Source organism: Xiphias gladius, chromosome 1 (genome assembly GCF_016859285.1).
Source record: "Xiphias gladius isolate SHS-SW01 ecotype Sanya breed wild chromosome 1, ASM1685928v1, whole genome shotgun sequence".
Lineage (NCBI taxonomy): Eukaryota > Metazoa > Chordata > Actinopteri > Istiophoriformes > Xiphiidae > Xiphias > Xiphias gladius.
The window spans coordinates 7,607,164-7,621,960 of NC_053400.1; the positions used below are offsets into that span (position 1 = coordinate 7,607,164).

The 14,797-nt window shown below is 41.6% G+C and overlaps 1 protein-coding gene across 5 annotated transcripts; it reads right to left on the reverse strand.

Annotated features, from left to right (window-relative positions):
* Positions 1–3,478: 3,478 nt before the first annotated feature.
* On the reverse strand, positions 3,479–8,884 carry LOC120791166 (COUP transcription factor 2-like). Of its 5 annotated transcripts, XM_040129423.1 has the most exons (4): positions 8,360–8,599; positions 8,248–8,287; positions 6,569–7,077; positions 3,479–4,198 (listed from the first exon to the last, which is right to left on the reverse strand). In XM_040129423.1, the coding sequence occupies exons 1-4, from the start codon at positions 8,595–8,597 to the stop codon at positions 3,924–3,926; spliced, it is 1,062 nt and encodes a 353-aa protein (XP_039985357.1). In that variant the 5' UTR covers positions 8,598–8,599; the 3' UTR covers positions 3,479–3,923. The 5 variants fall into 5 exon arrangements, with proteins under 5 accessions (XP_039985357.1, XP_039985318.1, XP_039985327.1 ...); XM_040129384.1 differs by lacking the exon at positions 8,248–8,287 and having other exon boundaries at positions 6,569–7,093; positions 8,360–8,884; XM_040129393.1 differs by lacking the exon at positions 8,248–8,287 and having other exon boundaries at positions 6,569–7,111; positions 8,360–8,884.
* Between the last annotated feature and the right edge of the window lie 5,913 nt (positions 8,885–14,797).

A 14,797-nucleotide genomic window follows, 5' to 3' on the forward strand; every position in this document is an offset into this window, starting at 1 on the left:
TATATTTTAAAAAATTATTTTAAAATATAAAATATAAAAAAGAATTTCAAAATTTTTTTACTATATATATATATATATATATATATATATATATATATATATATATATATATACATAGTCAACATGATGGTGCTGAGATGAGATTTTGGGGATAGTCATGAAGCAGCTCGGCATCATTATGGGTTTGAGGTGATAATTACTGGTTTAAAACATGTCATTGAAGCGATTGCAAAAAGCTGCAGTCAGCAGTTTCATTACATCACAAATAAAGTACAGTAGAGCCGCCACGTCCCATTAACCAAACAGTAGGCTGTATCCTTTATTAACTTTAGATTGCAGTTTTCACATTTAGGCTTTGTTTCACCACTGGGCTGTCAGAGCTAAAAAAAAAAAAAAATCAGAAAGATAAAACATTATTAAGAAGGAAAAAAAAGAAAAAGAAAAGCCATGTGGCTTATTTCCAGTCATTTCCTCAGTTGCAGCTGCGGTTAAGACAGCAGAGAGACAGGCGGCACGTATGAACACGACACAATGCGAAATTATTAGTTACTTTATGTGGCCTAGTAACTACATATACAACCGTAACAATATTTTACATCCTATTTTTTTTCTGAAATATACTTTTTCTTAAAACTAAATTGCTAAAAATGATGTTAATTGTCTTCGACAGTTTTACTTTCTTCAGTCATTGTCAGAAGCGCCTACACATTAACACCACGTTAAGAGATTGTATTTATAGTATATATTATTGTTATCCTAAGGTCGATTTGCGTCATAAACAAGATGAATTACATCACCACACACACACACACACACGCACACACACAAACACTGAAGGGGGATAATCGTGTGGGACATTATCAGATATACCTTTAATATTGCTCTATGTGATAAATGTTTGTTAACATTTGTAAACATTCCAATAAAGCTTCCTTTAGACTTCAGACGCTAATCTGAAGAGTTAGTCTTCACTTGACAATGATTGGCTACACGCTTTCACTCCTGAAAGCTGATTGGCCCACTCCAAACCGTGCTGCCTGATACCGGATCCAGCCGCAGCTCCAAACGCACAAACAGCAGCAACGCCGTCGACGCGGGCCAATCTTAGAAAAGCGACGTGAATACAGAGGCAAATGAAAATCCCCCCGAGCAGCAGTTCAGATATGTCTCGACTCTCCTCCATCGGATCAGCCTACATGCTCCGCGGCATTTGCCTCCCCTGGATCTGTACGTGTGTGGGAAAATGCTCCACTGTTTCATGTTGGCCCTTTGGCTCAGAAAACACAGGGGCCGTCGAGCGCCCAGCTTCATCCGCCTCAGGATAAACTGTAGTGACAGGGCACTCAGGGGCCCCTCATTAGGTCTCTGTCCACTAAGAAGCAAAGAAGCTGCTTTAATCCTCTCAGCCCCTCAATCTGGCAACACAGACACGATTATAATTCCATTTTCTTTCTGCTCTCTTCTCTTATGCGGAGTTTAACCGCCTTTCACGAATTAACAGAATCCTCAATAGTAAAAAACATGTTTGTTAAGAGGTGTTAAGTTAGTGACAAGCAGTAAAAGCTGGTTTAACTGCTGAAAATATACTTTTACAAGGGAAAAGCATTATTTAATGCTTTTATTTTGGCATTGTATAACTGGAGCTTATACCTTATAGTTTTCTACTGTATCGTTATTTGTATTTCTAGTGTTATGTGTGGTCTGCGCCGTATAATGTTGTTTTTTGTTTGTTTTGATGGTTGTCTCGCTGTCTTTTATACACTTTAAATAAGGATTAATATGCAAAGAATGAATTTGGTCCAGTAACTGTCTAAAGAACAAGACATCACATTCTATTACAGAATCCAAAACCTGCAGCAGCTGGGCAAAATGAACGTTTTTGTGTATTTTCTAAAGTATTAAATATGTTTCAGTTGGTTAGCTGCCTGATCAAGGCAAGTTAAGTGTTTTCCTTCAAATAAGGCAAATTCAAATAAACCCTGACATACACATGACGCCTGTTAATGGAAAGCAATTTGTTTGATTCAAATGTCTGGTTAGCGGCAGAATTCCAGTCGGAAACGGGCTCCAGAGCAGCAGACAGCTCTGCTTGGCTTTCATTTTCTTACTCAGTTTCAGCACACAAACCCATGTGCTCACTCACACACACACACACCTATAAACACACACCTTTTTTTTTTTTTTTTTCTGTGGGGAGGGAGGGCAGTCACAAACAGCATAGAATTGAAATGGCAAAATAAACCAAATACACTTTATTTATAAATCTTGCGTTATAATTTAACACGGTACCAATATGTTAACCAATATGCTTTCACAGTACATCAGAGTGGTTGTCAAAAAGAAGTAAACACAAATACACACTCATACACACACGCATGCACGCACACACGCATGTACACACACTTTCAGTTCAGCAATACCCTGCAGTGGTCTGTTGTGCCAGTAAGCGGCCTGGGCTCATAAATGCATGAATTATAATGAAATAGATTGGTTACTTGACCTGGGAAGCTGTGTACCGTTCATTTATCCCATTAAGAAACTGTAGTCATACATCAGGCCCAGTGCTCTTAAAATCTCTCTCAGACAGTCAGTGTAAAAGACCTGGAAACACAAATGAATTACAAGAGTGAGGTAATGCATCAGTCATTAATCCAGTAGAGTAATGTCATTACTTTTCACTGCTACAAGTTACCAGTGAAAAGAATACATTTTTTTAAAATTTAACTCTAAATATAAAAATTAGATTAAGATTAGATTAATGTATGGCTAGCGAACATTCAGCCTCCATCCCCTTATCTTTTTTGCCATATTTAGCCTCATTGTCAAATCTCAGTATAGATGAGAGATAACAAGAGAGGCTGAATTTCTCTGAGTGGCAAAATTCACTAATATGACAAGAAAAATGGTTTCTGATCATTCAATGGAGAAAAAAAAATAATTAATATTTTTTTAAAGGTAAAAAGTAAAATAGAACGTTGTGACAAAAAGAAATAATTACATTTGCCAGAAAGTATTAACTAAAATATTTAAGGAAATATTAATGTAAAAAAGTAATGATACTACCTATGCAATGATTAACAAGTAATGCATTACTTGGCGCAACTTAACACTGATCATGAGAAGTGTATTTTCCCAATATTTTTGCTCTTTTTCCTTTGCATCCTTTCAGTGTTGATAATGCAAACAGAATAAGAACCCAAATGACCTAAAATGGAGCCTTAAATCTCGACTTTCTGTCGGTACACAATTGAGCAAATAGGTTAAAGTCAGAAGACGCTGGGTTTCAAACACTTATGTGAAATCTTTCTGAAACGTTCCTTTAGTCCAAAGTGCCATGTCTGGAAGGTATGAAACAAACAAACAAAAGAAAAAACAGTTTAACACAAGACAATCCCTGCAGTTTTCTCACTAGCTGGGGCAAAAATACGTAAAACATTAAAAATGAAAAGGAGCCCTAACATAATTTACAAGCACGATAAATATACACACAGGGTCCAATAAATATTGTTTGTTATCCCAAAAACCATAGATGGTGAGTGGTCACCACGCTGTAAAAAATGTCCATCATAACCAGTCATTTCATCCCATGAAATATTGTTTCTCTTAATTTGAACAAGTAAAAAATTCTGCCAGTGGGGTCAGATCGTTCCTCGTTGCCCAAATGGTTCATTTTTTTCTGGGACCTTTCCAGAAACGTAGGAAACGAAACGCAGAATAAGGCAGATCACTCCTCTGGTATCAAGAAAATGGGGAAACTAAACACATTTTTTAACTTGAACATTTCTGTAATTATCTCAGTCCACTGGAAGTTTTTTTTTTCCTTGTTCAAAGCAACAGACATTTTAAGCTGCAGTAGCTGACATGACTTGATGTGAGGTGTGAGACCTTTCCTGACCTTTGCAGCACCGCTGCAGCTTTCTCCTCTATTGAATAGGCATGTAAGGCCAGTTGAAGCTACTCCCCGACAGCAGCATGTCCCTTATCAGAGTTTCTATGGGGGTTTTCCCCACCAGACGGACGAAGAAAAGCTGCTCTATGACAGAAGAGGAGACGGTGCGGAGGGAAGGCAAGCGGAGCAGCAGCTTCCCAAACCTGTTAGGCTGGTTGGGATACTGGCTCCTCACATACTCCTCTAAAGCACACTGGGATTTCTCCTGCAGACCCTCCACATGGGCCACATCCGACAGACCACAAGCATCTACAGACAGAGAGAACAAAAGCGAGACAAACAACAGGCAGGAGTAGAAGTGGTCAAGACCAGAGGTTCAACAAAGCATCGAAAGGATCAACAGAAAAATTCTAAACCGTTTAATTTCAGAGGTATTCGGTTAGTTGGTTAATTTCATAGGTGCTTGGTTAGCACAGAGTGAGTGAGTGAGTACAACACACAGCAGTATAGGAGAGACAGAACTAAATCAGTGGGTAATGTAGTCTTTCATGAAAAATGGATGAACCATGATCATCACGAGGCAAAAAACCACCAAAAGCAAACCTCTGTTATATGTTCAGAAGAACCACAGTATGGCTTTGCTCCTAAAAGTTATTGTTTTTCACTTGATACTACTCACCTCCTACATGTCTGATCAATATATTAAAGGAATGGGCAGGATCGCAGACAGCTGAGCATTTGTGGCTGAGTTCAGATAGTTTATTATCTTATAACAAGAGTGAGTCTGGGTGCGACAGTAATAGAACAGTAAGGTGGGTACATACTGTAACAGCCCCTGTGTACAATATGAGACAGTGAATAAATCACTCAGTGAGACATGGTCAGGTAATAATATATACAATGCAAGTGCAAGGGTGTCAAAATGTAAGAAATAAATAAAATCTCTAAATTTGCACTGAGGATCACTGCTGTGTCAAAAACACAACAGCCTGAAGAAAAAAAATCTGCATACAGTTGCCCCGTCAATAGGATAAATGAATTCCCCTCAATCTATTGCCATCAGGGATCAAAGATGGCGCTATTTGATTCCATCAAATCAAAAAAAATAATGTTCAGAACATATAGATAAGGAAACAATACAATCGCATTCAGAGCATCGACTGCTTTACTGTATAAGACCTTTAGAGACTGTATGTGTTGTATTTCTACACACAGCAGACCCCTCTGTTTGTACTGTAAAGCTGCAGGGCAGAAGTACTAGGGGTTAAAGAACGGTTACTGTGTCCCAGTTTAAAGACACGTGTTCACATGTGCTCATGGGGACTGAAATGGACCTACATAGGAGACCTTTTTTATTTTTTACTCTGCTGCTGCTTGTCCTTTGGATCCAGCCATCAACCTTTCCAACTATATTAAAAGGCTCTGAAATAACTAGCTTAGATTTGTCAGTGCAGTGACAGTAAGGATAGTCATAAAGGTCTTTTGTGGAAGAATTAGTGGCAGCAAAAATAAGTATATCTGTTTGCATTTATATCTGTGCAAATCATGTTTAAAGCAAAAGAATTAGATCAATAAATTAAAAAAAAATCTTTTAGTTGACTATTTGATCAATAAATGAATACATAAATAAATAAATGCCAAAATTAAAGCTGACAAATTACAACTTAATTTAGTTTGGGGCTTAAAATAAAAATAACAAACGTGTCAATTGGATAAAAAAATTCTATTTGATAAAGTGCTTTGCTGCTTCACATAAAAGACACATCAGCCTTGGAGTAAAATATTAGATGCTGTCAAAAGTTAAATGCCCAGCCCTATTTTCATTTGCATACTGAATGATTCATGCTAAGTGTTTTATATTTTTTTTATTTCAGGGGCTGCAGGGATTTGATGTAGACCCATCTAACCTCACTCCCAGCCACTTAAATGTTATGATAAAAATACACTTTATAACACTGATAAATTTTACTGTGCTCCTTTAAGGGCTGACAAACTGTATGAGGTCATAAGTCTTAGTCAGTAGTAAGCAAATTACATAAGACTTTTTAAAGGCAAACAAAACATAAACTAAATTGTTTTTTTTTTCCCTTTCTTTGATTTATTCTACTTATTTTATCATCATTATTATTATTTAATTCTACACAGTGATCCTGGAAGTTTGATCGCATCTAAATGCATCGAAAAAGAAATGTCTTAATTTTTCGCATCTAATATTTGTTTTGTTTTGTTTTACATATTTTTATTTTGTTTCACGGTTCTCCTAGAAAACGACACTTTTCTTTAAAGGTATGTTTAGAGGTTTTGACCAGCATTTTTTATGACCCACTACACCAAGGGTCAATGTTCAGACCATCATCATTATCAAAGTATAGTTTTTTTTTCCCTGAAATCGTTTTAGTGTAAGTGATGGTCGTTTCCGTTACAATACGACGGTCTTCCCCCGCTTCTTATTTTGCGGCTATAGAGTGATAGGTTGGCCTTTTTTTTCAGTTTCGTTTTCTTTCTTTCTTCATTTCTTCTTTTGGAAAGATTTGTATTTTGTCCCTAATGGTGGTCGTTTGCCTGGATGTCATCTTATTTACCACACCACACCACCGTCCACACTTCAGCGTTCAGAGCTCCTAGAAACCCACTGCAGCCGCCCAGGCCTCCATGTCTGCTTAGGAACAGAGAGTTTACCTGTGGTGAACAGCACGATGGCCTTGATGCAGCTGTACTCTGCCGAATCCACGTGCAGCACCTTGAGCTTCTCCACCTGCTCCTGGAAGACCCGGATGTGGTCCATGAAGGCCACTACCCGGTCCGCAGACATCGGGGAGGCGTGGAGGCCGGCGGCGGCCAGCAGCGGGGCGACGTGGACGGGCATGGAGCACTGGGCGGCGTTCAGCACGAACAGTTCGCTCCAGGTGAGGCGCAGCAGGGCCACCTGGTCCGCTACCTGCAGGTCCGGGAAGAAAGGGATGTTGCGGGCCCACTCCACTGCGCTGAAGAGCATGCGGGCCGCCAGCTCACAGATGTTCTCGATGCCCATGATGTTGTTGTTCTGCAGGCACTGCGAGCCGAACCTGGAGGTCGGGTAGGGCTCGGCCCGCAGCAGGAGAGAGATGTATCCCGACAGGTAGGAATGGCATTGCAGAGGGTCTCCGTTCGTCAGAGCAAACTGGCCGTGATAAGACTGGGTGGGAAGTCTGCCTCTTTGGACAGCTGCGACGAAAAACAGCAGAAATGTCAAATCAAGCTAGAAGGCGATTAAAACAACACAGATGACATTTAAAGAAAAAACATAGAGTTAAATGCAGCAGACATCTTTAAAACAACAGAGATGTTCATAAAACATCGTATGCCCCCACCCTCCCCCGTTTAGCCACTAGAGTCCAGTGCGTGCAGGGGAAGCCTCGGGCAGACCGGGCTCTTCAGAAATGGACACGAGCAACTTTTAGACAGTTCCTGGAAAGAAATGTCACATTCAGCGCGGTGCTCGGAAATCTATTTGTAGGTCGCGACCTGCAGGTCGGGGCCGCGCGAGTGGTTTCAGAGTGGTTGCGGGTCAGGGTCGTGGCTGGCCAACGGGTCCAGGCCTGCCGGGACAGATCTCGGGGGGCGGGAGGACCACGGGTATTTCACCGGCCCTCTCTGTGTGCCCGTCATTCGGGGTGAGCACGAGAGCGTGCGAGTTCCGGCACTGGCTTCACTGGCCAATCACTGACCCGACTTTTTTTTTTTTTTTTTTTTTGTTGTGAAATCTGGATTAAAGTTTATTCGGATTTAGAATAACATTTTTGGAAGCTGTAGTAGCAGGCTACGTTGGGCCTGTACCATCAGCATGCATAATGAATAAGCACGCACGCACACACACACACACACTCACACAGGCAATATGCGCACACATAATCTACCAAAAACGTCGAGCACTTGAAGGCTACAAATTAAAGGGGGAACAAAAACATCTAAATTAAACTAAATGTAGCCGCACTGCTGCCGAATTTGAAAATGTGACATTTAAAGCAGTTCCGGGCTGTTTCAGCCGCACAATGGCCGTGCATGACGGACATACGGCGGGCGAATAGCAACAATAATATACTAAACATGCTACGGGGCGCTAGCCTGAACGCACCAAACCCCGTTATATCACAGGTCAGACAGCGTAGATAGTAAGAGACTTCTGCCCGAGACCAACGGGAACAAAAATAGATATGTTACAGAAATATATTCACAGGCGGGGAATAATATCTCTACACTATCAGGGACCAGACAAAGGCAGTACGTACATGAACCGTGTCCAGAAAGAAATGATGTAGACACTAGCTAGGCTATACAAATGTAGCATGCACAAAATTAGAGTGTTCAAAGAAATGAACGTCAGTGGATAGAGAGCAATGTGTGAAACCGGACAGTGTCCTGGGCCGTGTAGTGCTGGATAATATGATGTGATAATACCGATAGCGACAAGAGGAGGATGCCAGCGCGTACCTTCCCTTCTCATGCCGACTTTGAGGCATTTCTTGAGGCGGCAGTACTGGCACTGGTTGCGGTGGTGCTGGTCTACGGGACAGTTCCTGTTGGCCCTGCAGGTGTAGGTCAGGTTCCGCCTGACACTGCGTTTGAAGAAGCTCTTACATCCCTCACATGTGAACTGTCCGTAGTGCTTCCCGCTGGATTTATCCCCGCACACGATGCACTCGATCTGTTGGCTCTGCTGCTTGTCCATGGACGAGGAAGAGGAGGAGGAGGAGGAGGTGTTGTTGTTATTGTTGGTGGTGCTGGTCGCGGTGGCGGTGCTGGACGGATTGGGCGGCGGTGCGCCCTGGGGTGCCGCTGCCGCCGGAGGTACTTCCAGAGAGGAGGCCGGGTTCATGTGTCCCGTCAGCTCCCCGGGCAGAGACAGAGGTGCCACCTGGGACACGGGGGAGGACAGGGTCCCCTGAGTGTCCCCGACGCCCTCGGGGTTTCTCCACGCCACCATAGCCATATCGACCCTCACCGAAACTTTGCGCGCCCAACTTTCCTCTTTTTACGCAATAATTATCGTACGCAGTTTGTCGGCATGGACTACTGAAACACATTCGCGGAAACCACCATTATTTGACAAAATTAAATAGCCCACAGGCTGCGGCTCCAAATGGGGATAGAGCTCATAAGATAACGGCAGTAGAATTATAACGCGCGACTTCACAAGTAAAGAATGAGCAGTCACCCAGAAACAGCTTCGGCGCGAGGGAAATCCAAAAAGAAAGCTTCATTCAGACCGAGATAATGCACTACAACATCCACAGAGGGAAACATAAAGACACTCGACACTGAGCCAAAATCCACAAGGGGAAGCAACGTTATCCCAAAAATATGTAATCTGATCCCTTCTGTCCGGTGTGTCCAGCTTTTAAGAGAATACCGTGCGAGCAGATCCTCAAATCAGTGATGGAGTCGCGGGGCCAGGCTTTCCAGACGCTCCCTGCTCCCCCGATCAGTCAGAAGTTACATTAAAAAGACAACGGAGGGGGGTAGACAGAGAGAGAGAGAGAGAGAGAGAGAGGGGGTGATGGATGATGATTTTGATGATGCTTTGCTCCGGGACGGAGGAGGAGAGTGGTGCGTCCGCACGTCACGGCAGTGACTCGGTGACGTCGCGGTTTGGGGCGGGGCTAACGCCAGGACAAGCTGGTCTGGGAGCAGCAGCAGCAGCAGCGGCGTGGGGCTTCAGTTTGGGTCACTGTTGCAGTGCACTGTCAGTTCTTCCCCGTGATCTTCTCTGGTGTCTTTCTTTGTGCATGCGTGTGTGTGTGTGTGTGTGTGTGTGTGTGTGTGTGTGTGTGTGTGTGTGTGTGTGTGTGTTTGTGTGTTTGTGCGAGCGCGGGCGCGTGTCTGGCTTGCTGTTGCTCTGTCGGACATCCGTCATATATAACCTACTCTGAGATATAAGGAGATAACTCATACTTCAGCTCACACTTTATTAGTCTCATATGAGGATTATCACAGAGACAGACGCTGCAGATCCTAACTGCAGTAATTTGATGCCACCTAGTGTCATCAGTAAATTACACAGGAAACTACCTTATGTGCACTTAACTCACATGGCTTAAGGAGATAGCCTACATTTCTAATGAACTGTCACCAACATTCAGCATGTAAATCGTTACTTAAAGTGTTTATCACACATATGTGGACAGTAGGCTAAGTTTCATCACCCCCCCCCCCAATCTCTTCTGCAGTATATCGACCCTGACTGCAATTTTATTTTTGTAATTGGACTTTTCTTAGTGTGTTTTGCAAATGTGAACTCTTTTTTTTTTTTTTACATGGATTCATGGGGTTTACATTTTCATTTAATTTAGAAAGTTGTGCATTATAAACTGACCAAATGTGAGGCCACTTACAATATATGACCAGCCAGTTAAGAAGGGAAAATGATATAAATTTCTCATTGTTTTTTATTTTTGTCTTGTTAATATGCTTTATAATTCTAAGAATGAAATCTGAGCATAGTCCACTTTTTGTTAACTTACAGCTAGTCCTGTACGATTGCACCCAGAAACTGAACACTTTATTTGCAGTAACAGCGTTGTCCGCTTGTCCCTGTGCCATCTGTGTCTCTGCATACTACAGTTAAATCCTGACATGCTTCTGAGCCAGTGTCACTAAGACTAATTCCTGTCCATTTTTTGTATTTTATATGATTGAATGATCATGATGTTCGTGGAGGCCTTTGATAGCAAGTCATTTCCATGTGAAGAGGTCTGCCTGACCATTTTACTGTTGACTCATGCTCTACGAGTCCTGAGGCCGAGCGTGCTGTCATGTTCATCCGGACGGCCAGCGCTGCAGTCATCCAGCAACTGCTCACACACAAAACAATTTGCTCTGCCTGCTAACAAAACACACGGCTGACGTCCAAGACTAATCAACAGTGGAAGGTCATGGCCAAAGTGTTTACCACACTGGATGGGGATGATTAACTCCTCCACAGTTTAATTCGCTGAACTCCCCTCCCCGTTCTATCTCATAAAAAGTCCAGTTAACATTAATCACAGATTTGGGAGTTTAAAGATGATAAATCCCACCGTTTTTGGTGATCTGGTGCCCTTTAAGACTTATTACCATTGGGGATCTGAAAGCGAGCTAAATGGACACAAGGTGAAGGAGAGTTTGGCCAGAGGAGACCTGCTGTGTGCGCAAAACCACCAGGATGTGGCTGTTTACAGCACAGTGGGAGGCATCGCTGGCTTACTGCTCAGAGATCTGCAGCGGTCTTTTTTACACTGAATACAGCTCCTCACTAAGCTCTTTACCCCATCTAAGAGATATCGTAGAACTACGACATGTCTGCTTGAGATGAGAGAGATGGGGCTCTGCTCATCCACTTGAGGAAACCTAGAGAGGTCACTTTGCTGCAAATTTACTTTTGTAATTTTGAAACTGTTAAAGTTTGGTGTTGCGGTCTACCAAATCAAACTAAAAAGTAGCTCGCCTGTTAGGGTTCTCGGCCAGTTTATCTGATGGAATTAGGAGAAACAAAATACACTCATTAATTAGTATGATGACAAGAAATTATTATTGAGAGTATTTTAAGAATTGTGTACATTATAGTCTAGGAATATGCAGCACTGCCCTTGCCATTCAGAGTAAAAGAGTGTGGTGTAAGCTCATTATCTTAATGAGATTAATGGCCGTGATCTAAAAGTGCACTGCAACCTGTTGCACATCCTCTGGTGGATGTCTCCTGCTATGGTTTTTGTCAGAGCCTCAGAGAGCGTACAGATCTAGCAAGGTCACAACCCTGCCTTGAGGCATCTGCGAAGAAAGGGAAGCTCAAAAATGATATGGGAAAATCAAACAACAGCACAAATATACTATCTAATATGTGTAATTGGTTATTAATTGTGGTGTTTGTTAGTGGATGCGTGAATATATTGTGTTGTTTGGTGTAGCCTAAAACAAATTTGGAGAGCCAGCAAGGGAGTGAGAGAGAGAAAGTAGAAAGGCTGATCTTAAATGCATGCTGGGAGAGTGGCACACAATTGCACTATCACACACTCCACCTACCAGGACCTGAATGGGAGACAAACACACAAGTGTATGACCTGGGCGCAACAAACCCTACAGGCTGAGCAAAACCAGGGGGTTGGCAGCCCCTTGAAAATAGGATGGGAAGCCACAGAACCTAAGTAGGGTAAAGGTACAAAATAAGATACAATAGTAATGGGCTATCCAAAGTGATGATTCCTAAGCAAAGTTAACTGTAACATACAGAGTCCCCTGTTGTCTTCTTCATTCTCAAGATCCTTGATTTGGACACTAAAGGGAGTTCAAAAAGGTCAGGTTACAGTCGGTGTATACCATCACAGGTGCAGCACTGAAATTATATTTTATTTTACATACATACATATTTTAGACCCTGTTAGTTGGCAAGTGTCTTGCCATGCTCTGCAAGGGCAAAGAGGATATAAACTGTTGAAGCTGTTTCTATCATCCTGGCTGATTAGACATCTAGTCAGGTGGACATGGGTGGAGCTATGCTGGAAATGCTAACAGTCTAAGTTGTCCCAACCTGAAAGGGGCAACACAGCTAACAGGAGAATGAGGAAGATGTCAGTCAACCACAGCTTGTCCTGAGAAGAGATCTAATCAGGCAAGATAAGTGAAAAGAACTATGTAGGCGGACTAAGGGTATGTAGAGGCTTTAAGGTCACAACTAATTCTGAAACTTATAGTTTAATGTCACAGAGGTTTGTGCTTTGCATTGACAGTTATGCTATAATAGACTACTATGTTACTATACTATTATAATAGACCTTTGCACAGGAGACATTTTTGTCAAAGCATTAAAAGCACAGGTGTAAAGTTGGCTCCATTCAATTCAAGTAGCCCAGTAAGCAATGCCAGTAAGGAAACATGCACGTCAGCAGGGAACTCCTAAATGACATGCAGCCATCATTAATGATATTAATTACACCTGGGCTTTTCCTGCTATGTGTGAACAAAGTTCTATTAAGCTGAAGTTAAAATATGGATGTGGCAATCATATGTACGTTGAGTAATCGTCCCGTTAAAAGGTGAACTTGTACCCAAAATGTAATTTTTATTGACAATTGAAGTCGTAAGTGATAAAGTAATTAGTGACTATCCTTTTTCAAAATATTCCACAATCTGACAGTGGATATTGGACAGTAAACACAGCGGGGAAAAGGTCTCCTTGCTGTTAACCTTGGCAGCCACTGAAACAAAGCTTGAATCTCTAAGGTTCCTGAGCCGGGTCAAATCCTGGGCAGGGAGCAACCGTAGTTCAGCCAGAAAGATTAGTACACCTCAGCCACTGCTTCACCTGTGACAGCCGGGCCGTCACTAACCTTTCATTAACCCCAGACCACTGACCTCTGACTTCTTCAGGGCTGCTGCGGCATTCATCATGAGGTGAATTTCATGCTTGAGAGACACATTGTGCTACAGGTCAGTGTGCGATGGTAACGCAGCGCCAACGGTCTTCCCTTTTCTGAACAGAGCCATCCTGGCAAAATGTAGGGACTCATTAGGACTTGTACAAAGTCCTACTTAACCTTTGACCTCACTCAGAGTAGAACTCATTATCTAGCACAAGATTAACCCACATAACTGAGTAAATGATCAAAATACACACAAGTTAAGCTTAAAACAAGACACAATCTTTGCAGTGAAATAAGCCGGAATTTTTTTTAGAAAAAGAAGTAATATATTTGTCAAACAATGACTATTGCTGCTTTCTATTACCAGTGAAGTACCATCAGCCCTTTATGTCTGTCTCATGTTCTAAGCATCCCTGTTAATGTTTCAATTTGTAACATCTGCACATTGTCCTGAAGTGTTATGCATAAAAACACATTATTGCCATTATAAACTGGGGAATGTGCGTTGATTGCATTTATAAATACAAACAGGTGTAAACAGATCATGAAGAAGTACAAGTTAGAATTGTATCTTGTGCTCATTATTGTATTTTGTGCTCTTTTACTGCCTGAAATACACATTAACAGCTTTAAATACCACATACCACCTACGCTAAAAAGGGAAATTGAATTTTTTAGTTTTTAGTTTAATAAATTACTCAACTGTCCTTTTTTTTTAACGCTAAGTCTTTGTATTATCACCTCAATTTTTCTAAAAGTTTGTCAAAAATGACCCTTCTGAATTTCCTATGTAAATTTATAAGAACATCTCATCCTTTTCAGTTAATTCTGTCAGGTATACAGTCTTTACTGTGGACCACACTAACATCACCACCCTTGTACATTATTTTACACAGCAAGACAATTTTACATTTGATACATGAAGTAGTATCTATACATTTTTTTACCCCAGAAAAATGAAATCACTTAATTGATGGCTGTTTTGGATAACATTATAAGGTGAATGAGAATCTGCTAGCATGATCAAATTACTCTATTTTGGAGTAAGCTAACATTAGCTTGCCAGCCAGTGTTGCTGTAGATGTGACTGAACTGTTATACTGTTTTCATAGCTTACTACTGTAGCTTAGCTAGCTTAGCTAACCTAGTAGCATAACTAAGAGACAGACTCTAATATTTGCAAGTTTGATAACTTGATGATGAAAATGACAATTGAACATTACAATAAATAATGTTGGTGTGAAATTGACATGTATTTATTTAACAAAAACTGTTATTCCCCTACAGGTCTTTTTGACCCACTTATGGAAGAGTGTAGGTTTCAATGTCCTATGCATGTAAGGGTTAACAGTGTTTCAGCAACTACTCCTTTAGACAAGTGGTCCCCGCCCCCCCGTTTCACTGATGAGCAGCAGTGAATCTCTCACAGTATGGCTCAGAGGTGGGTTGGATTGGGTCAGTCAAGGACAAGTTAAGTTTCCTTGTCCTTGATCTGTTGATGTGTGACCACTGCAGGGAGCTGGCGCTGGGAGGT

Bases quoted from the DNA above. Each gene is read 5' to 3' on its own strand.
- LOC120791166 (XM_040129393.1), bottom strand. From the start codon at position 8,858: ATGGCTATGGTGGCGTGGAGAAACCCCGAGGGCGTCGGGGACACTCAG. The intron at 7,112-8,359 runs GTACGCGCTGGC...ATTTGACATTTC, and splicing joins AGTCGGCATGAGAAGGGAAG to TGCTGTTTTTCGTCGCAGCT. The intron at 4,199-6,568 runs GTAAACTCTCTG...CTCTGTCTGTAG, and splicing joins CATCGTGCTGTTCACCACAG to ATGCTTGTGGTCTGTCGGAT.